This window comes from Aethalodelphis obliquidens, unplaced genomic scaffold (genome assembly GCF_003676395.1).
Source record: "Aethalodelphis obliquidens isolate GAN/ISIS:26980383/991018 unplaced genomic scaffold, ASM367639v1 scaffold60, whole genome shotgun sequence".
Taxonomy (NCBI): domain Eukaryota; kingdom Metazoa; phylum Chordata; class Mammalia; order Artiodactyla; family Delphinidae; genus Aethalodelphis; species Aethalodelphis obliquidens.
The window spans coordinates 11,859,087-11,886,147 of NW_020838004.1; the positions used below are offsets into that span (position 1 = coordinate 11,859,087).

General features: G+C 37.8%; 1 protein-coding gene across 1 annotated transcript in view; it reads right to left on the reverse strand.

The window, feature by feature from the left end:
* TMEM123 (transmembrane protein 123) overlaps nt 1-27,061 on the reverse strand; it is a 73,314-nt gene that overhangs the window by 45,467 nt on the left and 786 nt on the right. The window contains exon 2 of the mRNA XM_027087836.1: nt 23,221-23,277. Coding sequence (XP_026943637.1) covers nt 23,221-23,277 — 57 coding nt within the window. The remainder of the gene's footprint in view (nt 1-23,220; nt 23,278-27,061) is intronic.

A 27,061-nucleotide genomic window follows, 5' to 3' on the forward strand; every position in this document is an offset into this window, starting at 1 on the left:
GTCGGGAAGGCAGTCTTAGCTAAAGCATCACACAAACATATATGGTCCTCTGAAGGCCTGTAACCACAGGTCTATTCCCTGAGGAACTGAAGCTGGCACAGAGATCTGAAGGCTGAATGGGTGTTAACCAGGCAAAGGCAAAGATGGGAGGGAAGAGTTCTTCAGGGAAACAGAACAGCATATGCAAAGGCTCTGTGGCAAAGAGAGCACAGATGGGAGGAATTAAAAAAAGGCTCATTCTCACAGGTACAGAGAATAAACGGGTGGTTGCCAAAGGGAAGGGGGTGGAGGAACAAGCAAAATAGGGTGATTAACAGGTACAGACTTCTAGTTATTTATAAGTCTAAGTCATGAAAAGATAATGTACAGTATAGGGAATATGATCAATAATATTGTAGACACTTTGTATAGTGACAGATGGTAACTAGACTTATTGTGGCGAACATTTCTTAATGTTTAAGAATACCACATTACTGTGCTATAAACCTGAAACTAATACACTATTTTAAGTTAACTATATTTCAATGAAAAAAAAAAGGACCATTGTGGCTGGAGAGCAAAGAGGAACACATTTATTTACTTTTTAGTCTGTGTCAGGTGCTATTTTAAAGCCAGGTGCTTTACTTGTTATTTATCCCATGAGACAGCTATATTATTTTATCAGTTCTAGTTTTTACAAAAGGAAATGAGGCACAGAGGGGTTACGCAACTTGCCCAAGTTCACTTAACAGCAAAGCAATTATTTTTCTCTTTGTATTTTCCCCAAAATACAACAGGGCACACACACACTGGGTGAAAAACACTAAAACTAGTGAATCAAATTCATTGCAGAGTGAAAAAAGTTGTCAAACCAGTTCTTACTGAACAGTCAGGTAATAGACTAAAATTGTCACTTTTCAACTAGTTGTTTTCATGTCATAAGTTGTAACCATAATAAAATGTTTTGTAGAAGAGGATTAGTTTCCATTTTAAGAAACTGTGCCTATATATTAAGTTTGAGTTTAAAAAAACCTAAAACCACTTAGTGGGAATAATTTGAATAATTAAAAAATACTTGCTCTAGTTTCCAAAATTTCGACAGGAACTATATACTATTTTATAATCAGAAAAAAATTAATAAAAGGACACAAAACACTCCCTCTTGTGAGAGCACCAGAATCACAACTACTGAACATTCATCAACAGGAAGACAATGGAACTCACCAAAAAAGATACCCCACACCCAAAGACAAAGGAGAAGCCACAGTGAGATGGTAGGAGGGGCACACTTGCAATAAAATCAAATCCCATAACTGTTGGGTGGGTGACTCACAAACGGGAGAACACTTATAAAAAAGTCCACCCACTGGAGTGAAGGTCTCGAGGCACACGTCAGGCTTCCCAACCTGGGGGTCCAGCAATGGGAGGAGGAATTCCTAGAGAATCAGACGTAGAAGGCTGGTGAGATGTGATTGCAGGACTTTGACAGGATAGGGGAAATAGAGACTCCACTCTTGGAGGGCACACACAAAGTAGTGTGTGCACTGGAACCCAGGGGAAGGAGCAGTGACCCCACAGGAGACTGAACCAGACCTACCTGCTAGTGTTGGAGGGTGTCCTGCAGAGGCCGGGGGTGGCTGTGGCCCACCGTGAGGACAAGGACACTGGCAGCAGAAGTTCTGGGAAGTACTCCTTGGTGTGAGTCCTCCTAGAGCCCACCATTAGCCGCACAAAAAGCCTGGGTAGGCGCCAGTGTTGGGTCACTTCAGGCCAAACAACCAACAGGGATGGAACCCAGTCCCACGCATCACCAGGCAAGCTGATTAAAGTTTTACTGAGCTCTGCCCACCAGAGCAACAGCCAGCTCTACCCACCACCAGTCCTTTCCAACAGGAAACTGGCAGAAGGCTCTTAGCCTCATCCACCAGATGGCAGACAGCAGAAGCAAGAACAACTACAGTCCTGCAACCTGTGAAACAAAAACCACATTCACAGAAAGAGAGACAAGAATAAAAGGCAGAGGGCTATGTACCAGATGAAGGAACAAGATAAAACACCAGAAAAACAACGAAATTAAGTGGAGATGGGCAACCTTCCAGAAAAAGAATTCAGAATACGATAGTGAAGATGATCCAGGACCTCAGCAAAGAATGGAGGAAAAGATTGAGAAGACGCAAAAAATGTTTAACAAACACCTAGAAGAATTAAAGAACAAACAAACAGAGATGAAAAATACAATAACTGAAATGAAAAATACACTAGAAGGAATCAATAGCAGAATAACTGAGGCAGAAGAATGGATGAGTGACCTGGAAAACAGAATGGTGGAATTCACTGCTGCAGAACAGAATAAACAAAAAAAATGAAAAAAATTAAGACAGCCAAGGAGACCTCTGGGACAACATTAAACATACCACCATTCACGTTATGGGGTCTGAGAAGGAGAAGAGAGAGAGAAAGGACTCGAGAAAATATTTGAAGAGATTATAGTCGAAAACTTCCCTAACATGGGAAAGGAAATGGCCACCCAAGTCCAGGAAGCACAGAGAGTCCCATACAGGATAAACCCAAGGAGAAACACGCCGAGACACATAGTAATCAAATTGACAAAAATTAAAGACACAGAAAAATAACTGAAAGCAACAAGGGAAAAATGACAATATACAAGGGAATACCCGTAAGGTTAACGGCCGATTTGTCAGCAGAAACTCTACAAGCCAGAAAGGAGTGGCATGATATACTTAAAGTGATGAAAGGGAAGAACGTACAACCAAGATTACTCTACCCAGTAAGGATCTCATTCAGATTTGATGGAGAAATCAAAAGCTTTACAGACAAGCAAAAGCTAAGAGAATTCAGCACCAGCAAACCAGCTCTACAACAAATACTAAAGGAACTTCTCTAAGTGGGAAACACAAGAGAAGAAAAGGACCTACAAAAACAAACACAAAACAATTAAGAAAATGGTCATAGGAACATACATATAATAACCTTAAACGTGAAAGGATTAAATGCTCCAACCAAAAGACATAGGTTCACTGAATGGATACAAAAACAGGACCTGTATATATGCTGTCTAAAAGAGACCCACTTCAGACCTAGGGACACATACAGACTAAAAGTGAGGGGATGGAAAAAGGTATTCCATGCAAATGGAAATTAAAAGAAAGCTGGAGTAACAATACTTATATCGGATAAAATAGACTTTAAAATAAAGAAGGTTACAAGAGACAAGAACACTACATAATGATCAAGGGATCAATCCAAGAAGAAGATATAACAATTATAAATATATATGCACCCAACACAGGAGCACCTCAATATACAGGGAAACTGCTAACAGCTACAAAAGAGGAAAACGACAGTAACACAATAATAGTGGGGGACTTTAAGAACTCACTTACACCAATGGACAGATCATCCAAACAGAAAGTTAATAAGGAAACAGAAGCTTTAAATGACACAATAGACCAGACAGATTTAATTGATATTTATAGGACATCCCATCCAAAAAAGAAGATTACACTTTCTTCCCAAGTGCACATGGAACATTCTTCAGGATAGATCACATCTTGGGTCACAAATCAAGCCTCAGTAAATTTAAGAAAATTGAAATCATATCAAGCATCTTTTCCAACCACAACACTATGAGACTAGATATCAATTACAGGAAAAAATCTGTACCAAATACAAACACATGGAGGCTACACAATACGTTACTAACTAACCAAGAGATCACTGAAGAAATCAAAGAGGAAATCAAAAAATACGTAGAGGCAAATGACAACGAAAACACGATGATCCAAAACCTATGGGATGCAGCAAAAGCAGTTCTAAGAGGGAAGTTTACAGCAATACAAGCCTATCTCAAGAAACAAGAAAAATTTCAAATAAACAATCTAACCTCACACCTAAAGGAACTAGAGAAATAAGAACAAACAAAACCCAAAGTTAGTAGAAGGAAAGAAATCTAAAGATCAGAGCAGAAATAAATGAAATGGAAACAAAGAAAACAATAGCAAAGATCAATAAAACTAAAAGCTGGTTCTTTGAGAAGATAAACAAAATTGATAAACCATTAGCCAGACTCATCAAGAAAAAGAGGGAGAGTACTCAAAGCAATAAAATTAGAAATGAAAAAGGAGAAGTTACACGAGACATTGCAGAAATACAAAGCATCCTAAGAGACTACTACAAGCAACTCTATGCCAATAAAATGGACAACCTGGAAGAAATGGACAAATTCTTAGAAAGGTATATCCTTCCAAGATTGAACCAGGAAGAAACACAAAATATGAACAGACCAATCACAAGTAATCAAATTGAAACTGTGATTCAAAATCTTCCAACAAACAAAAGTCCAGGACCAGATGGCTTCACAGATGAATTCTATCAAACATTTAGAGAAGAGCTAACACCCATTCTTCTCAAAGTCTTCCAAAAAATTGCAGAGGAAGGAACACTCCCAAACTCATTCTATGAGGACACTATTACCCTGACACCAAAACCAGACAAAGATCCTACAAAAAAAAGAAAATTACAGACCAATATCACTGATGAATATAGATGCAAAAATCCTCAACAAAATACTAGCAATTAGAAACCAACAACACATTAAAAGGATCATACACCATGATCAAGTGGGATTTATCCCAGGGATGCAAGAATTCTTCAATATATGCAAATCAATCATTGTGATACATCATATTAATAAACTGAAAAATAAAAACCATATAGTCACCTCAGTAGATACAGAAAAAGCTTTCGACAAAATTCGACACCCACTTATGATAAAACCTCTCCAGAAAGTTGGGATAGAGGGATCCTACCTCAACATAATAAAGGCCATATACGACTAACCTACAGCAAACATCATTCTCAATGGTGAAAAACTGAAAGCATTTCCTCTAAGATCAGGAACAAGACAAGGATGTCCACTCTCACCACTATTATTCAACATAGTTTTGGAAGTCCTAGCCATGGCAATCAGGGAAGAAAAAGAAATAAAAGGAATACAAATTGGAAAAGAAGAAGTGAAACTGTCACTGTTTGCAGATGACATGATACTATACATAGAGAATCCTAAAGATGCCACCAGAAAATTACTAGAGCTAATCAATGAATATGGTAAAGTTGCAGGATACAAAATTAATGCCAAAAAATCTCTTGCATTCCTATACACTAATGATGAAAAATCTGAAAGAGCAATTAAGGAAACACTCCCATTTACCACTGCAATGAAAAGCATAAAATACCTAGGAATAAATCTACCTAGGGAGACAAAAGACCTGTATGCAGAACACTATAAGACACTGATGAAAGAAATTAAAGATGGTGCTTCCCTGGTGGTGCAGTGGTTGGGCGTCCGCCTGATGAGGCAGGGGACGTGGGTTTGTGCCCCGGTCCGGGAAGATCCCACATGCCGCAGAGCGGCTGGGCCTGTGAGCCATGGCCGCTGAACCTGCACGTCCGGAGCCTGTGCTCCACAACGGGAGAGGCCACAACAGTGAGAGGCCCGCATACCGCAAAATAAAGAGAAATTAAAGATGATACCAACAGATGGAGAGATATACCATGTTCTTGGATTGGAAGAATCAGTATTTTGAAAATGAATATGCTACCCAAAGCAATCTACAGATTCAGTGCAATCCCTATCAAATTACCAATGGCATTTTTTACAGAACTAGAACAAAAAAATCTTAAAACTTGTTTGGAGACACAAAAGATCCTAAATAGCCCAAGCAGTCTTGAGGGATAAAAACGGAGCTGGAGGAATGAGGCTCCCAGACTTCACACTATACTACAAAGCTACAGTAATCAAGACAATATGGTCCTGGCACAAAAACAGAAATACAGCTCAATGGAACAGGACAGAAAGCCCAGAGATACACTCACGCACCTACGGTCAACTAATCTATGACAAAGGAGGCAAGGATATACAATGGAGAAAAGACAGTCTCTTCAATAAGTGCTGCTGGAAAACTGGACAGCTACATGTAAAAGAATGAAATTAGAACACTCCCTAACACCATACACAAAAATAAACTCAAAATGGATTCGAGACCTAAATGTAAGGCCAGACACTATAAAACTCTTAGAGGAAAACATAGGAAGAACACTCTTTGACATAAATCACAGCAAGATCTTTTTTGATCCATCTTCTAGAGAAAGTAAAAACAAAAATAAACAAATGGGACGTAATGAAACTTAAAATCTTTTGCACAGCAAAGGAAACCATAAACAGGACAAAAAGACGACCCTCAGAATGGGAGAAAATATTGGCAAATGAATCAACGGACAAAGGATTAATCTCCAAAATATATAAACAGCTCATGTAGCTCAATATTAAAAAAACAATCAATGAAAAAATGGGCAGAGGACCTAAATAGACATGTCTCCAAAGAAGACATACAGATGGCCAAGAAGCACCTGAAAACCTACTGAACATCACTAATTATTAGAGAAATGCAAATCACAACTACAATGAGATATCACCTCACACCAGTTAGAATGGGTATCATCAGAAAATCTACAAACAACGAACGCTGGAGAGGGTGTGGAGAAAAGGGAACCCTCTTGCACTGTTGGTGGAAATGTAAATTGATACAGCCACTATGGAGAATAGTATGGAGGTTCCTTAAAAAACTAAAAATAGAATTACCATATGACCCAGCGATCCCTCTACTGGGAATATATCTAGAGAAAACCATAATTCAAAAAGACACATGCACCACTATGTTCATTGCAGCACTATTTACGATAGCCAGGAGATGGAAGCAACCTAAATGTCCATCAACAGATTAAAGGATAAAGAAGATGTGGTACATATACACAATGGAGTATTACTCAGCCATAAAAAGGAACAAAATTGGGTCATTTGTGGAGATGTGGATGCATCTAGTGATACTGAGTGAGCTAAGTCAGAAAGAGAAAAACAAATATCGTATATTAATGCATATATGTGGAACCTAGAAAAATGCTATAGATGAACTGGTGTGCAGGGCAGAAATAGAGACACAGATGTAGAGAACAAACGTATGGACACCAAGGGGGGAAAGTCCCTGGCGGGGGGTGGTGGTGTGATGAATTGGGAGATTGGGACTGACATATATACACTAATACGTATAAAATGGATAACTGATAAGGAAAAAAAAAAAGACAAAAAACAAATAACCTAATTTAAACATGGGCAAAATACTTAAATATTTTGGAGTGGGAGGTTGGGGTTAGCAGATGTAAGCTTTTTATATACAGAACAGATAAACAACAAGGTCCTACTCTATAGGACAGAGAACTGTATTCATTATTCTACGATAAACCATAATGGAAAAGAATATTAATATATATATGTATAACTAAATCACTTTGCTGTACAGTAAACTAATAAAGAGTAGTTAACACATTGTAAATCAACTATACTTCAATTAAAAAATATGTAAATAGCTATTTCTCAAAGCAAGATATGCAAATAACCCATAAATACATGAAAGATGCTCAACATCATTAGTCAACAAAGAAGTGCAAATCAATGAGATACTATTTCATACCCACTAGGATGGCTAGAATCAAAAGTTTAAAAGTGCTGGAAAGGGTGTGGAGAAATCAGAACCAGGATACACTGCTAGTGGGAATGTAAAATGGTACAGCCATTTTGGAAAACAACCTGGCAGTTCATTGCGCATGGTGTTACCACATGACCCAGCAATTCTGCTCCTAAGAACATATATCCACACAAAAATGTGTACACAACTGTTTACAGCAGCATTATTCATAGTAGTTCAAAGGTGGAAACAACCTAAATGTCCATCAATGGATGAATGTATAAACATCATATGGTATATCCATACAGTGGAATATTATTCAGCCATAAAAGGGCTACAACTTGGATGTATCTCGAACAAATTATGTTAAGTGAAAGAAGCCAATCACAAAAGACCACATACTACAATGATTCCATTCATATGAAAGTCCAGAATAAGGAAATCTATAGAGGAAGTAGATTAGTGATTGTTTGGGGCTGGGGGTTGGGGTGAGAGGGGGGATAAGGGGATGATGGCTAGAGGGCACAGAATTTCTTTTCTGAGATGATGAAAATATTCTCAAATTAACTGTGGTGATGGCTGCACTTATCTGAATATACTAAAAACCACTGAATTATACACCTGCAATGGCTGAATTATATCTCAGTAAAGCTGTTTTTAAAAAAAGAACCAAAAAACCCCCCAAAACCAATATGAAAATATTCTAAACTTAAAGGACTCTAACTCCAAACGATAAGATTTTTTTATTAATCACGTATCAGACTGGCAAATATTAAAATGTTTGCTATTACCCAGTGCTGTCGAGGCGTGGAAAGCAGGCACCTTTTACTGCCAGTGGGAGTAAACTAGTGTAATTTTCTTGGAAGAAAATTTAGCAATATATCACCAATTAAAATACATGCATGATTTGACTCAGCAATCCCACCACTAGAAAAGAACACCACAGGTGCCCTAGCAGGGGTATACCAGCATGGAATAGGAAGGATGCTCACTGCAGCACTGCTTAAGTTAGCAGAGACTGCAAACAACCTAAATATCCATCAGTGGGGGCCTGGGTGAACGACTTATGCTGCATCTGTACCGTGGAGTCCACATAGCCATTAGGAAGGATGAGGATAAGTGAGACCAGCTGAGTAGAGAACAGTGTGCTGCTTAGCAGTATCCATTTATGTTCATAAAAAACACATATGCTAGATTTGCATTATGCTTAAATTGTTTTTTGGAATGATACATGTAAAACTGGTAACTACTTCTCACTTTAGATAATGAATAGTTGGTCCCTCAAGTGAGATACGAAATACAAAAGCAGATCTTTGGGTGGATAATGAATCTGGCTTTTGACTGTTGAAGTACATTTGGGAAAAGGACTGAGTGGGACTCCGTAGAGAAAAGAAGATTGGTATTATGTATTTCATATTTTCAAGTACTGTTTGAACTTTTAAATTATGTACACGCATTACTCCTATTGTATAATAAGTTGTAAACAAAATTAAAATATGAAGGAAAAAAAGAAGATACTACAAGCAAAAAGATGAATGCCTGATACCAACTACTGCTTAAGTCTATAATCAGTACATCGAAGTCTCTTCCTTGGAACATTATGCATCTGGGGAAGTTATTCTTGAGAAATCTCTATGTATTACTGCACATAATTGGGTAGGTAAGTCACTAATCTCAGTCTGAAAGAAGTCACGAGAGTCCAGAGCAAGCCTACCAGATTTCCATGAAAAAGAAAGATAAAGAAGAAGTGTTGTGTATTCAATCCCAGTTGAGTCCATTTTCCTATTCAAACTAGAATTCACATTCAACAAGGACCCATGGGGCACTCAATGTGTGGCAGCCCCTTCATGGGCAAACTGAAAGACAACAGGAACCGAGGGTCTGATGGTTGGCTTTTCTGCCCTAGGCCTACTTTTGCGGGGAGGGAGGACCTATATTTATCTTCTACACCAGCTTTTGTTTTTCTGGCTTTTCAAAAGGAACAAAAGCATAAAAAATTGCTCAAACTTTTCTCAGTGCATGTGCATCAGCACTGTTTATCTCTCCTAACCTCCGTTCATCATGACCTTCCCCCCTCCCGCTGCCCCCACGAACTGAAGCTAACGTTCACAATTTCCTGGGTTTTCCCAGAACTCATACAGCAGGCTGGTTACTCAGCCCCATTATCTCTAACCCTTAAAATGATTTAAACGTTAGATATTCCCTTAGATGTTCACATCACAATAAAGTGCAAGCAGCAGTTCTTGATCTGAACTGGAAGCATTTCATTTGGCTCCTAATTGTAACTTCAGGATAGAGGCACGCTTCAGGAAAGAAAACACCAGAACAATTCCAATTTATTATTACACCTGCTGTCTTGAGTGCAGAGTATGAAGGTGCATAGTGGTTTAGAATCACTGTAGCATTTTAATGCTTGAAGAAATAACACCCACCTCCCACCAAAAAAAAAAAAAAGACCCAGAAAAATTAATGAAGTTGGCAGAATCCACATCCCTCGGCCTCCTCTTCTGGAGCCTGCTTTGCTTTTGACGTTTCAAAATACAACTCTTACATCTTAAATACTGTATTTCCACTTCAGAATTTCCTATATGTGATAACATAACTGCAGTGTACACCCATGGCTGCATGCCACATGACCTGCAGGCAGCCACACGACCTGCAGGCAGCCACATGACCTGCCTGTGCTCCTTGGACACAAGAGGCTCACTCCTGTTTCACACCTGCACCATTTATTCCTTCTGCCTGCAGTGCTCTCTCCCTGGTATATGCAGGGCTGGCTCCTCCCTGTTAGTCAGGGCTCAGCTCAGATGACCCCATCTCAGAGAGGTCCTCCCTGACCACCCAGTCTGAAGCAGCCCTTCCTCAGTCATTCTCTACCGCATTACCCTGTTTATGTATTTACATATTTATACCACCTTGTTTATTTCTAAAAATCACGATCTGAAATCCTCTTCTTTAGTTGTTTATCTCCTTATAGTCTGTATCTCCCCACCTGATTATAAACTTTTTGAGAGCAGGGACTAATCTATCTTATTTATCACTGTATGCCTTGTGCCTAAAACAGTGAATAGTAAAGTGGGCAGTCAAAACAAACATCTGTTCACTACATAACTGAACATAATATTGCATGATTTCCCACTCTACATTCCTTGAGACAAAACCTGATGCTGTTAAAAATTACCAGCAATTTTCAAATGCAATCTCAAAAACATGAGTTGAACACAATAAACAGTCTTTGAGGAGTAGAAGCAGTTCCTTAAGTACAAATTAATCCTTCAGAGTGGTCAGGGAAATTCTTTCCTACATCAACTCTCTAGTTAGAAACAAGTATCAATATCTATACCTACACGTCTGTCTGTCTGTCTGTCTATCTAACACCATTTGCATCTGAAGCAACCTGTCGGGCCAACTGGCTACTGTCTTATAGCAGCTTACAACCTAACAGGAAGTTTCCATCTAATGTTTCTTTCACACATAAAGCATTTTACCCAAAGTGAGTAAAAGAAGGTAGTAAGGAATATGGGATTATATATCTGAAGTAAAATTCTTTCCACTTCAGTAAGACTTTTAGTGTTTCCATTGGGGGTAAAAATTGGAATAATTACTTGAGTAAGCTGTTCCCAAATTTCTGCTGCCCTCTTCTGCAGAAATCTAACCTCCAAATCAGGTCCATCTGTTCAAAATTGCTATGGTCCTGCCAGGTCTGTGGATAAAGCCAACCCTACTAGAGTAGCCCAAGTGACTGTACCAAGGATGGGTTACCAAGCCAAAGGCAATTGTGTATGGATAGAACGTTAAGGAAGATCAACTGCTTTGAATCTGGTTTTGTAAAATTATGCCCAAGAAAAGCACTTCAGACTGGACAGTGATACCCTTAACCTCTGAGATTCCCCTTTTGGGGAAAGCACTGATGCTAACTGATTGAGGAGAAGGCTGTATCCTGAATGATACTGAGCTGTTGTTCTGAGACCTACTGTCCATTCTAGACCATGTTACATCTCCTTGTATCCTTGCCCAAACCCCTTTTATGAAAAATAATCTGGACATGTGCCTTCCTTGCACCATGAAGAATAAACCCATCCATCCACAGACCCTAAATTATAAGCCCCTGACTGTACATGAAATGGGGGAAATTATTTTCTCTATAAGCTTATAAATCATCAAACAAGTCCTTGCACAAAAGAATGTCAAAAGTATGTCTGTCTTCAAATAATGATTAGAGCATATTAAAAAAACAGAACTGCTACATATAATTCGGTGGTACAGTTAGAAAGTAACCTTAATTCCTGTTTCTTTGACCTCCAGTATCTACCTTACTCTATAAACAAACAAAAAAAAAATCCAGCTACGATAATGGATAAGATTGGGGCATGGACCAGTCTTGTCTGAAAAACATATATAATGGTTCTTTGATAAGGTAAATCAGCAACTACAAAATATGTACTTGGTTCCACAGTTCAGTTCAACCAACATGTGTGCATACCTACTATATGTACCAGGCATAGTGTTACGTGCCAGGATGAATAAATCATAGATACCACTCATAGAACTTAGACAGAGACCAAAAAAACAAACAAAATAGAGAAAAATTGGATTTGTTGAATCCAATGTGGTGAGTCCTACAAAAGTGATAGGCACCAATGCTGTAGTATTGCTGGCTGTCTCCACTTTTCCCAACAGCACATTCCTGGAATACACATCATACAGGATTCCCCAAAGACGTTGTTCTCCTTTTGGGATTGGTGCCAAATAAACTGTGCTAAATTGCATCCAATAAATTGGCAAACAGTACGTCCAAAAGACAACCTTTCAACGATTAGAAGTGTGTTACTACAAAAGAGAAAATAGAGGATATAAAAGGAATAAAACAGTTATGGAAAATGTTACACAATGAACAAAACATTTTTATAATATTTGTATTATCTGGTCTCTTCAGAAAAATATTTTGAGGCAATGCTTTTTTTCCTCTCAGAATAAATTTCCCTGTGCTAGAAGGGGTATTTGAAATCATCTCACTGACTCTGAAGCTGTTCTCAAAGTACTGAATTGATCTTTAATGATCATTCAGCAAGAAAAATAACTTAGTATGATCAGATTGTCATAATTTATCTCAATATAATTGTTAAAAGCAAGTAAATAGATGTACACAGAATACAAAGTTTTTGGGTAAACTTTTAAAATAGTTTCCCCAAATCTTTTGGTAATCTGGAACCTTAAAGTTTTGCTAAGTTCAGTTAAATAATGAGTTAAGTTAAATTAATTGAATACCTGAATCATTTCCAAATAAGATACAACACTGAAACACTAAATACTGAACCCAGGTTTATCCACTTTGGGCTTTCTTTTATAGAGTCACTAAAGATATTAAGTTCTCTTACTAAACACGTTTTGTGCCATGCTAAGAAACTGTACTATGAGAAAGCATATGTTTCTAGAAATTATGAAATATATTCATAAACTGACCAATCTAAAGAATGCTGGTCTAACAGTTCACAGTTCTTTTTCTTACTTTCACTAGAAATTAAGGTTACTTAGTGTTAAGAATTTTAATGCTTCAACATAATTAAAGCTGCTAGAAATAATAAGGGAAACATCTCCATATGCAAGAAAACTAGGATGTGCGTTTTTGGTAAAAGAAGGTATGAGAGATGTGTTTTTGTTGAGAGAAAAGAAAGTAATTTGTCCTAAAGTGAGGCTTGTTATTTCAGAAAGGGAAAGAGGAAAAAACACAGAACACAATCTGAAGGGATATTAAGAAAGTTGTAGGAGGTCTGTGGAAAGAGAATCTTGGGAAAGAAGTATTATGTGTGGTCAAGCTGGATAAGATTGAACATTTGTTCTAAGCGTTTAAAAAAATAACCTTTAATATCAATGGTGTACTTATGTAACACTGGAACTTAATTTTCTTTCATCTACTAAGAGAACAAAGTTTGCTTGGACTATTGATCTGCTCCTGATAAGATTTTGTGAAAGGTTTATTCTTATCTTTTAAGTAACCTGCCTAGAAAGCAAAGATTTTGTGTTTTATCAAAATTATTTCCTGTGCTTCATGTTATCTTAATCAGGTCTTTGATTACTTGGGAAAACAGAGTCTTCTCAATTTTAAAAGAACTAAGTTTTGCTCAGAACTATGTAAACTTTTTAGATAATAAAGTATTGCTTTATAATAATCTGTGATTTCATTTAGTCAAGTGTCCAAAACCTTTTGATAATTTTGACAAACTTCCCAAAAATCAAATTCTAAATAATGTCTTTTTGATCTGAAAGTAACCCTGGGCATTTCCAGAGCTCCTACAACATCTCAAAAGATTTGTTCTCTCTCTTTACAAAGAGATATTAAACTAATTAGGCTTATTTGGTATGTTAAATTACATGGGAAGCATTGTCAAATAAACGATAATAAACCTTTTTAAGTTATACTGCATGGGTGAATGTTATTAACATAAATGTTCTAGAAATTGTATAAAATTCTGATACGTCCTGGTGATGTTATCAGTCATAATTCTAGTTAGCATCCTAAAATGTGTGTCACAAAAATAACCATACTTTAGTAGAGCAATCTTTTCATAGTGCACTCCTGGGAGATGAAGGCCTCAAGCAACACACACTGCAGCCTGGAGGTTTCGTCTATTGGAAAAGACATCTCTAGAAAGACTCCTTTCAGCCCCACTAGAAAGGCCTCTATCAGGTACTGTTAACCAACCCTTGTGTTGCCAAACTTCAAAAATATAGACTCTTGGATTTAACACATCACATCTCAAGAAAGCATCAAACACTAACTGGACCGGTACACCAACTGGTGACCTGAAAATAAAGATTTACAGGAATTGAAGCAGATGACACCTGAAGGAGACAGCTCTTCCAAGATGACTGAACCAGGCCTGTACAGGTATACACCTTTTTCTCCCCTTCTTTCTTGAAAAGACAGTTCTCTTATCTGCATTTCCCAATGTATTGCAAAAGGGGAAACCTCTCTGACTGCTGGATCTGTCACTAGATACTCCAACCTGTTCATGATGTTGGAGAGCCATCGTTTTTACCTGTAACTAATTTCTCATTAGTCCCAAATGCCACTGTCAATTATACCTACAAGCCTACAGGTGTTACCTATTTGGTTAGGCTGTTACATGCAAGTGTTCCCATGCCTTGTTTCAATCTTTCTCCAACCATAACAATACTAGTTCAATAAAAAACCTCCACCAACTGTATGACCTTAACTCTCCCACACCCTTTTCCTTATTAAAATACCATCTGTTTTCCTACACCCAAGGGAAATACAAGCGGGCAAACTTCTCTTTGCAAGGCTTTTAGAATAGACCCCTTTAGGCTAGGATAGTACCTTACAGAATGTCATCCCAATTCCTCTGACCCTTGGCTTGAAAAGGTCAATCAGGGAATTCTAGCTAATGAAGAACCAGACCTTAGATGGAGTTCTCTGCTCCACCTGGTTTTATCTTTTTCTGCAGTGGATGACATTTCTCATGGGTGTATGAATGTTTAGATAGATGGTGAACTGGAGGCCAATGCTTATTGGGACATTTAACTGTCAACATTTGTAACAAATCAGAAGCCTCCCGTTTGTTCTCCCCATTAAACCTCCATGGCTGCCTTAAACAGGAACTTCCAGGAAGCACACATGACTCTGGGTTTGCCTCCACAGGGAGAGCCCTTCTCCCATGGGTTGGGGTAAGAACCAGGGAATGCATACTCAAAAATCTTTCCCTAACATTAGAAGAGCTAGCCAACTCCACAGCCAAGGCAGTAGCTGCCTAACAATAATTACATGACTCATTGGCTAAGGTAGTTTTGGACAATCATATAGCCTTTGTTTATCTACTTGCTGAGCAAGGAGGCATTTGTGTAATAGCAAATACCCCCTGTCACATATGGATTAATGTCTCTGGGAAGACAGAAATTCAACTGTACAAGATCGGAAGACAGAAATTCAACTGTACAAGATCAGGGAGCAAGTGTACTGGTTACAAGGAATTTCACCTGACTCTCTCCATGGTCCTTTGATTTGTTCAGCTGGCTACATTTGGGTCTAGGTTATGGTTTAGAATCATCAAATAACTTGGATTTGTCCTGTTACTTTTGTTTTGCATAATTATTTTTCTACTTTGTACTGGTTGCCTGTCAAATCTCTGCAGAGGTTTTGCATCAAATAGAGGAAATGCTAACTCAATACTCTGAGATGATCTCCAAATGCTATGACCTTGATAAGATATCAACTTTAGATGAGAAGTGTCTGAAAGTTCTCCCTCCTACCTTTCCCTGTTACTCAAATGTAGCTTCAACAGTTTCCAATTTGTGCATTTTTCCCTCCAACGTGGGATATGACAACCAGGAAAGGACCTTCCTCAAACCAAGGAACAGAATCACCAAAACCTGACTCTTGATCAGTGATGCTTCTGAGGAAAGATACTAATCAACAGGGGGAAATGTGAAAATAAATAAAGGAACTCTTACTTAAAAATGGAGTTGAGAATCCCTGAAGGGAGAGCTCTCATACACTACCTCTCACTGCCAGTTGCAGACCCAGCAGGAAGAAGCTTACTTTACATGCCGCAGAAGAAGGAAGAAAGATTTTCTCCTTGCCCAGCAACAGCCCAGCCCATGAGAAACTACCACATTCAGCCAATGAGAAGCTGCTATTACCCTGCACTCCTGCTCTGCTCCAGCGAACTTCTGTTTGAAGCAGGCCCCCCCAACTTCCTCCCTTCCTCTATAAAAGCATGCTTCTCTCCTTTTTTCTCCAGACTTGCCTATGATTCACCATATTTTGCTTGTCCTGAATTACAATTAGTCTGCTGTTCCCAAATGAACTCATTTTGCTGGTAAAATAACTGGCTATTTAGTTTTTAAGGTTGACACACCATACACAAAAATAAATTCAAAATGGTAAAGACTTGAACAAAAGACCTGAAACCATAAAACTACTAGAACAAAACATAGGTGGTAAGCTCCTTGACAGTGATGTTGGCATGGTAATGACTTTTTTTTTTTTTTTTTTGCAGTACGCGGGCCTCTCACTGTTGTGGCCTCTCCCATTGTGGAGCACAGGCTCCAGACGTGCAGGCTCAGCAGCCATGGCTCACGGGCCTAGCCGCTCCGCAGCATGTGGGATCCTCCCAGACCGGGGCACGAACCCGTGTCCCCTGCATCGGCAGGCGGACTCTCAACCACTGCACCACCAGGGAAGCCCGGTAATGACTTTTTTTGAATCTGACACAAAAAGCAACAAAAGCAAAAATAAAGAAATGGGACTGCATCAAACTAAAAAGCTTCTGCATAGCAAAGGAAACCATCAGCAAAATGAAAAGGCAACCTATTGAACAGGAGGAAATATTTGCAAATGATATATCCAATAAGGGGTTAATGTCCAAAATATATAAAGAGCTCATACAACTCAACATCAAAAAACAATCAAATTAAAAATTGGCAGAAGATCTAAATAAACATTTTCTCAAGTAAGACATAAAGATGGCCTACAGGTACATGGAAAGATACTCTACTTCATTAATCATCAGGGAAATGCAAGTCAAAACCATAATGAGATATTGCATCATACCTGTTAGAACGGCTATTATCAAAAAGATGAGAAATAACTACTGTTGTGAAGGATATGGACAAAAGGGAACCCTTATGCACTGTTGGTGGCAACATAAATTGATGCAACCACTATGGAAAACAGTATGAAGATTCCTCAAAAAATTAAAAATAGAACTATCGTATGATTCAGTTACCACTTCTCAGTATTTATCTGACGTAAACAGAAACAATAACTCAAATAGATATGCAAACCCCCATGTTCATTTCACATTACTTACAATAGCCAAGATATGAAACAATCTAAGTGTCTATCGATAGGTGAATGGATAAAGAAATTGTGGTATATACACACAATGGATTATTATTCAGCCATATAAAAGAAGGAAAATCTTGCCATTTGTGACAAATATGGATGGACTGTGAGAGTATTATGTTAAGTGAAATAAGGCAGACAGAGAAAGACAAATACTGTATAATATCGCTTATATGTGGAATTCAAAAAATAAACAAAACAAGCCCATAGATACAGAGAACAAATCAGTGGCTGCCAGAGACTGAGGATGGGGGCATGAGAGTAAAGGGTGAACTGTGCTTTATTTTTAGTCTGTTTAAATAAATTGAATTTTTAAAAATGAGAAAAAAAGTCCAATAGGAAAAGACACCGAACAACTGAGTAAAGTATTTAAAAACAAAAAACCATTCCCACAACTGCCCAATAATAATCACAAGTACTTTTAGGGTAATCTATCTAGTCATTTTTTGCCAATTGAAAATTTTTCTGTAGAATTACTGTAACTAGAATAAAAGTATATTCTGACTATGTACAGCAGAAATAATAAAAAGCAAGCCCAGAAGCAACTGAGGATATGAACTACATGGAGCATTAGGAAACCCACAACAATAAAAATCCATGACAAATACAAGAAGAGGATTTTTACACTCGTCAACATATATGTACCTAAAATAGGAGCACCCAAATACATGAAACAAATACTAACAGACATAAAGGGAGAAACAGATGGAAATACAATAATAGTAGGAGATTTTAACACCCTACTCACATCAATGGACAGATCTTCTAGACAAAATCAATAAGGCAACAAAGATCCAAAGGATACAATAGAACGGTTAGACTTAATTGATATTTTCAGGACATTACATCCAAAAAACCCAGAATACACATTGTTTTCAAGTTCACATGGAACATTCTCTAGGATTGACCACATACTAGAGCACAAAACAAACGTCAACAAATTAACAGTATAGAAATTATTTCAAGCATCTTCTTTGACCACAACAACATGAAACTAGAAATCAACCACAAGAAAAGATATATGAAAAAAAAAACGATTACATGGAAACTAAACAAAATGCTACTAAGAAACCAATGAGAACAGTATGGAGGTTCCTTAAAAAACTACAAATAGACTACCATACGACCCAGCAATCCCACTACTGCGCATATACCCTGAGAAAACCATAATTCAAAAAGAGTCATGTACCAAAATGTTCATTGCAGCTCTATTTACAATAGCCCAGAGATGGAAGCAACCTAAGTGTCCATCATCGGATGAATGGATAAAGAAGATGTGGCACATATATACAATGGAATATTACTCAGCCATAAAAAGAGATGAAATTGAGCTATTTGTAATGAGGTGGATAGACCTAGAGTCTGTCATACAGAGTGAAGTAAGTCAGAAAGAGAGAGACAAATACCGTATGCTAACACATATATATGGAATTTAAGAAAAAATAATGTCATGATAAACCTAGGGGTGAAACAGGAATAAAGACACAGACTTACTAGAGAATGGACTTGAGGCTATGGGGAAGGGGGAACGGTAAACGGTGACAAAGCGATAAAGAGGCATGGACATATATACACTACCAAACGTAAGGTAGATAGCTAGTGGGAAGCAGCCGCATAGCACAGGGAGATCAGCTCGGTGCTTTGTGACCGCCTGGAGGGGTGGGATAGGGAGGGTGGGAGGGAGGGAGACGCAAGTGGGAAGAGATATGGGAATATATGTATATATACAACTGATTCATTTTGTTGTGAAGCTGAAACTAACATACCATTGTAAAGCAATTATACTCCAATAAAGATGTTAAAAAAAAAAGAAAAAAAAAAAAAAGGAAATTAAAAAATACTTTAAGACAAGTGACAATGAAAACACAACCATACAGAATCTATGGGATGCAGCAAAAGCAGTTCTTAAGAGGGAAGTTCATAGCGATACAGGCCTTCCTCAAGAAACAAGAAAAATATCTCAAAAAATAACCTAACCTATCACCTAAAAGAATCAAAAAAAAGAAGAACAAACAAAACCTAAAGTCAGCAGAAGGAAGGAAATAATAAAGCTCAGAGAGGAAATAAATAAAATTGAGATTAAAAAAATAGAAAAAAATCAATAAAACCAGGACCTAGAAGAAAAGACAGAACCCAAATAAAATAAGAAATGAAAAAGGATAAACATCAACTGATACCACAGACATGCAGAAAAACATAAGAGAATACTATGAACAATTATATGACAACAAATTTGACAAACTAGAAGAAACAGACAACTTTCTAGAAGCATACAGCCCACCACAAATGAATCAAAAAGAATAGATAATTTGAACAGAGCAACCACTAGAAGTGAAATAGAACCTGTAATAAAAAAAAGAACTCCCTACAAACAAAAGTCCAGGACCAGATGGCTTCACAGGCAAATTCTACCAAACATACATAGAAGAAATTTTACTGATCCTTCTCAAACTCTTCCAAAAGACTGTTGAGGCAACACTCCCAAAGACATTCTACGAAGCCAGCATCACGCTGATACTAAAACCAGACAAAGATACCACTAAAAAAGAAAAGTACAGGCCAATATCTTTGACGAACGTAGATGCAAAAGTTCTCAACAAAATACTAGCAAACTGAATCCAACAACACATAAAAAAGATCATATACTGTGACCAAGTGGGAGACATCCTAGGTTCACAAGGAAGGTTCAATACACGGAAATCTATCAATGTGATACACCACATCAACAAAAGAAAATACAAAAACCACATGATAATCTCAATAGACACAGAAAAAGCATTTGACAAAATTCAACATTCATTCATGATAAAAACTCTACCAAAATGGGTATAGAGGGAACATATCTCAATATAATAAAAGCCACTTTTGACAAACCCACAGCCAATATAATACTTAATGGTGAAAAGCTGAAAGCCCTGCTAAATTCTTGAAAAAGACAAGGATGCCCACTCTCACCACTTCTATTCAAAATAGTACTAAAAGTTCTAGCCACAGCAATCAGACAAGAAAAAGAAATAAAAGGTATCCAAATTGGAAGGGAAGAGGTAAAATTGTCACTATATACAGATGACATGATACTATATATAGAAAACCCTGATGACGCCACACAAAAACTATTGGAACTGATAAATAAATTCAGCAAGGTAGCAGGATACAAGATTAACATACAGAAATCACTTGCATTTCTTTACACTAACAATGAAATAGCAGAAAGGGAATGTAAAAAAATTACTTTTTAAAATCACACCAAAAAAACCCCCCAAAACTTAGGAATAAACCTGACCAAGGAGCTGAAAGACCTATATGCTGAGAACTATAAAACATTAATAAAGGAAATTAAAGATGATTCAAAGAAATGGAAAGATATCCCATGCTCTACTACCCAAAGCAATCTACAGATTTAATGCGATCCCTATCAAATTACCCATGACATTTTTCACAGAACTAGAATAAATAATCTTAAAATTTATACAGAACATAAAAGACCCAGAATTGCCAAAGCAATCCTGAGAAAAAAGAACAAAGCAGGAGGCACAACCCTCCCAGACAATACTACAAGGGTACAGTAATCAAAACAGCATGGTATTGGCACAAAGACATAGGGATCAACGGAACAAAATAGAGAGCCCAGAAATAAATCCACACCCTTACAGTCAATTAATCTTCAACAAAGGAGGCAAGAATATAAAATGGGAGAAAGTCTTTTCAGCAAGTGTTGCTGGGAAAGTTGGACAGCTGCATGTAAATCAATGAAGTTAAAACACACCCTCACGCCATGCACAAAAGTAAACTCAAAATGGCTTAAAGACTTAGATATATATAAGACATGACACCATAAAACTCCTAGAAAAGATCACAGGCAAAACATTTCTGACATAAATCATACCAATGTTTTCTTAGGTTAGTCTCCCAAGGCAATAGAAATAAAAACAAAAATAAAAAAATGGGACCAAATCAAATTTACAAGCTTTTTCACTGCAAAGGAAACCATAAAAAAATGAAAAAAACAATATAGAGAACGGGAGAAAATATTTGCAAAAGATGCGACCGACAACGGCTTAATTTCCAAAATATACAAACAGCTCATAAAACCCAACAACAAAAAAGCAGACAACCCAGTTGAAGACCTAAAGAGGCATTTCTCCAAAGAAGACATACAGATGGACAATAGCACATGAAAAGATGCTCAACATCTCTAATTATTAGAAAAATGCAAATCAAAGCTACAATGAGGTACCACCTCACACCAGTCAGAATGGCCATCATTAAACAGTCTACAAATAACAAATTCTGGAGAGGGTGTGGAGAAAAGGGAACCCTCCTACACTGTTGGTAGGAATGTAAGTTGGTGCAGCCACTATGGAAAACTGTATGGAGGTTCCTCAGAAAACTAAAAATAGAATTACCATGTGATCCAGCAATCCCACTCCTGGGCATATATCTGGACAAAAGTATAATTCAAAAAGACACATGCATCCCTATGTTCATAGCAGATGCAAACTATTACATACAGAATGGATAAGCAACAAGGCCCTACTATATAGTACAGGGAACTATATTCAATATTCTGGAATAAACCATAATGGAAAAGAATATAAAAAAGAATGTATATATATGTATAACTGAATCACTCTGCTGTACAGCAGAAATTCACAGAACATTGTAAATCAACTATATTTCACTAAAAAAATTAATTAATAAAAAACTCCATGACATTGCACATCAATGTGAATGTACTTAATGCCACTGGGCTGTACACTTAAAAATGGCTAACATTGTGAATTTTATGTTATGTGTATTTTTCTACAATGAAATAAAACAAAAAACAAACAAAAACTCCAAGAAGTAAGGGCTTGGTCCATTTTGTAATGTGTCCTTACATTAGAGGCACTCAATAAATATTTGTTGAATAAAAGTAGAGAAAATGGGTCCAGTGATAGGATTTGTGTACCTTTTTCTAGTTTCTACCTCTGTCAACTCTTAATAACAAGGACAGTAAGAAGATAAACTAAATACTGCTTACAAGAAACATGCCTTGATGGTTCACTATTTATAACATCAGCCTGGTTCCTATCTTTCCATGCTAATGAACTCAGAAAATCAAGAAAGAAATCCATTTGTCCCAAACTAAAAGCACAAGAAAAGTGCCTGAGCATCTTTTTGGGACGTCCCTGGTGGTCCAGTGGTTAAGAATCTGCCTTCCAATGCAGGGAACGCGGGTTCGATCCCTGGCTAGGGAACTAAGATCCCACATGCTGTGGGGCAACCCATGTGCTGCAACTAGACAGGAGCCCGTGAGGTGCAAAGAAGACCCAGTGCAGCCAAAAAACAAAAACAAAAACAAAAAGGGCCTCGTCTATTGTTTCAATAGGGAAGCAAGAGGGTGGGTTGAAATCTAACTGATGGGTGAAATATAAGTAGGGTCTCCCTGGAGTCCACCAAGGCAAATTAAGGCTACTGTGGCTGACCAGCTTAGCGTGACTTGTTCTACCGGCAAGATCAGCAGACTTACATATTCATAGTTCATATCTATAGGCAGAGTGCAAAATGTCATACCTAAAAAATGTGCTTCAGAACTCAGTAATAAATTCCAGTATGCTTTTAGTTTCAGAATTTATTCACATCTTTGCTAAACTGAGAAAGACTATTAATCCAGTGAACTATCATTTACTGATGTCCACTAAGGGCAGCCCTTGATGGTAGGCTTTAGGGATTCACGAATGAACAAATCATGGTTAAGACAGGTCAGTGTACCAGCTTACATGTACCTGACTAGCTGATATTACTTTATGTATCCTAGACAGATAATCTGTTTCCTGACCTTTTTAAACTCACCTATTGGGTTATCATTGGAGTCTTCCACAGACATAGGATTCTTCTTACCTGGAGATCCTATAAAAACAAAGAAATATCCTGTGATGAAAGGACATTTGATATTTAACTAAGAACACTGGCAATATGTTTCTTTCTGTCTCTGGGGTGGTGGTGGTGTGGGGGAAGGGTAGATTATTCCACAGGAAGTTCTACTTTTGCCACTGTTGCTATGAAATATACCTTGAAACTGTCAGTAAATCTGGGACTGTATTATTGGATTTTTCAAGACAGAAAACATATGGCTAATGTAACACTTATATAGTACTTACTATGTGCCAGCCAATGATACAATAGTTTGCCAAAGTTCATTCACCCACATGAGGACACAGTGGTTGGTGAGGAATTTTTGCTACTGACAACTCTGCTCTTCTGAGTAGAGTGGACCATCCTGGGAGGGGCCCTTACTATTAATGGGTGCTCCTAGGTCTTGTACCACCAACATGCCTAACTGCATACAATGGAGAGAAGATGAAGTGGGTTAGGATTTTCATTTAAAATTGCAAGCCTTCTCAGTATAATTCTTTGAATTTTTAGCTAGTACCTTAAATTTGGAAAAAGTTTGGAAGAATTCTATGCCCCAGTTAAGCAACTTTTCAGAGTAGGTTATTCATCTTTGGTCTTTGTATAATGAAAGATTAACACATATACTACATGGGAGGCAAGTAAGTTTATTACTGTGTACTTTTCACAAAGATAGTTTTCCCCTACCCAAAAAACCTTCAAAGTACAAAGAAAGTAAGCAATAACAACTTTGAAGGAGCTATCTTTACTGTGCGTTTCTTCCTCTTGCTGGAACCATAATCCATTTATCACAAAAGAATATAGTGTGAAGATTAAACTTGAAAAAGATCAAGGTCAGTAGACTGTACAGATGTATTTAGCAGCAGGTAGCAAATAACTGCCAACATTATTAAGGGCTTACTACATGCCAGGCCTCATGGGGAGCATGTAACTTGCATTAGCTCATCTAACCCTCACAACAATTCTGTGACAGGAACACTGTTGTGCAGTGACAGAACTGAGACCCAGAGGAGGCCACCCAGCTAGTAAGTGGCAGAGTCTGGATTTGGACCAGGCTGTTTGATTCCAAAGCCTGTACTTGTGAATGCCAAAATGGAACCGTTGATTTTCTGCTATAAACCTGCTTCTGCCCCAGTGTTCCCAGTTGTTGCATTACCAGTTGTTCAATCCTAAAACCAAGAGGTCATCTTTTGATTCTTCCTTCTTCCTCACTCCACCATGCAATCCATTAGCAAATGATTTCAGTTCTACCCCCCAAAAAGATCTAGACTCTATCTACTTATCTCCATTACCACGTGCTTTCATCTTTTGCCTAGACTGCTAGGAGAGCCTCCTGTTTTTGTCTACCTGCTGTTGTCACTCCTATGAGGGATGATTTCCTGGCAACCCATTTTTTTTTTTTTTTTTTTTTGCGTGAGGAAGAAGGCAGAAGCAGTGTTCTTTCTAAGCTCTTTCTAGCTTTAGGACCTTTTCTCCTCTTTTCAAAAAATACTTATGAAGTACCTACTATGGGCAGGCACTGTTTCTGTGTCCTAAGAGATAAAGAATGTCACGGACAATCTAAGAACAAGGAGGCTGATGCTTTACCTGACAAAATGACCAAGTATTAAAATAGAATATTGCACTAAATAGAAGAAAAGAAAGTTAAGTTCATGAAGTGGCATAGGCTCATTAAAGATTAATTTCATATCCTAATTGGCTACCCATTATGGTGGCTTTTGAAGCCTGGGAATCACTTTAGAAAGTCCCTGTTTTTTGCATTCCCCCTGCAGGCTAAGAACACTTTAACTAGGGCTTGCCTATGGTTTGATAGATGTAATCTAGAGAGTCGGAAATGGCCATCTCTTAGCGGAAATGGCCATCTCTTAGCAACCTATTTGAACTCTTTAATGCAGCATTTCTGAAGCCACCTTAATCCTTGGACTTTTCCATTTAAGGGTCAATAAAGTTCTTCCTTTCCCCTAAGGCTGTTTAAGGTGGGTTTCTGTCACTTGCCACCAAAAGTCCTGATTAATAGCCTCCCCCACCCTTACGTCTTTCATTGAACTACCACAATCTATCCTGTCTGCTGGCTTGCTAACTTGCTCATAGTATCCCTCCTCCTTCAACTGAAGATATTTATGAAACTATGCAGCAGACTGTGAAGGATATTTTAAAAGAAGAATTTCAATAATGTTTTTATCTTCTCCCACAATATTCTGGGCAATGTCAGTATTGTGGATAAAAGTATTATCTACTTGAAGAGCCAACATCACCTACTGTAGCTTAGTGGCAAAATGGTTAACTGAGAGTTTAGATTCTGGCCTCTGAAATCAAACATGTATTAGTTGTTTCACGTTGAATAAATTAGGTAACTTCTAAGCCTCAGTTTCCTCATTTATAAAATGGGGATAATACTGTGAGGATCCAATGGGAGTAAGTATGGACCTCAATTAGCATAGTGTGAGAAGCACAGGAAAAGTGTCTAGTAAAAATTAGCTATATAAGCTCTAGTATGACAAAAATCACTGTACTTCATAATGACACTTTATACAGATTACACACTGCATATAAAGACTAGGACAACCTTTACTTGCTCTTTTGAGACATCCTCTACAGAACCTTCCTTTACTCTAGTTTCAAGGTGGACTGTATAGTCTGCAGAAATGGATTCCAGCTCACATTGGTTATACTAGTTTATGAAATCAAGGCTTTCATATAGTAGAGCATTCCAAGTTTTCCAAATAGCATTAACGTCTAGTGAGACATCAAGTAACAAATAGAACAAACAGTGAGTATTAAAACAGGGCAAAAAAAATCTGTTATGAGGGCAAAAGAAAAGCAAGCACACTCAGTTTCTCTACTCAGTAATTCTTTAGAGAAACAATAAGCAGGTATACTTTCACAAAGTAACAAATAAAAAAATGGAAAGCAACTCACATAAATATTGGCATAAAATTATCAGCAAAATATACTGTTTAATTCCAGATAGTCCACTTTTACAATAAAATACCTCATAATATTGAAACTATGACGGACATGATTTTACTGATCATTCTTTCCTGAAATGATCTCAAAATTAGCTCTACAAAGCCAGTCTGTCACATGTGCAATTCAGCAAACAAAAAAATTCAGCAAAACAAACAAAAACTGTTATTGTCTAACTCACCCAGATTATTCTAGCAAAAGCAGGTGTTGTGCCTGAACCCTCTGGTTTTGCAAACTGCTGGATAAAGCTAATGTAATATACAGTGGATAGAATTTAAAACCAGGAAAAACTTGGGTTATTTAAACTAACTTATTCTAGTTTACTGACCATTAATCAGTGACCTGACCTCTATAAGAGCTGACAAAGAGAAAACAGAATTTACACAGCAAATCGGTTTTCAGGACTTTATCCAAAAAGTCCCCAAAGGGCCAAGGGCCTAAAGGGACACCTCCACTTCCCCCAGAAGAGAAATGTCAAAATCATTTTGTTATGATTTTACTGACGACGTCGTGGACTCCTAACAATAGCGCAGCTGTGATCGTAAGGCTGCACAGCTGATACGCGCCTCGGCCCGCCTCGGCCGGTGTTTACGGTACACGAGGGGCTGGTAGCGCCCATCCACAGAAGCACAAGCATCACCTGCGCCCGGGAGCGCTGTCCGCACCCCAAAAGCTCCCAACCAGCTACACTAGCCCCAAAGCGTCTGGGGTCCTTAAGACTATAAATAATTGGTTTGATATTACACAATTAGGCGATGAAACGCCGGAAAACGCCTAAAGGTTCCGCAACTAACTGGTAGACATATTTGCTCAG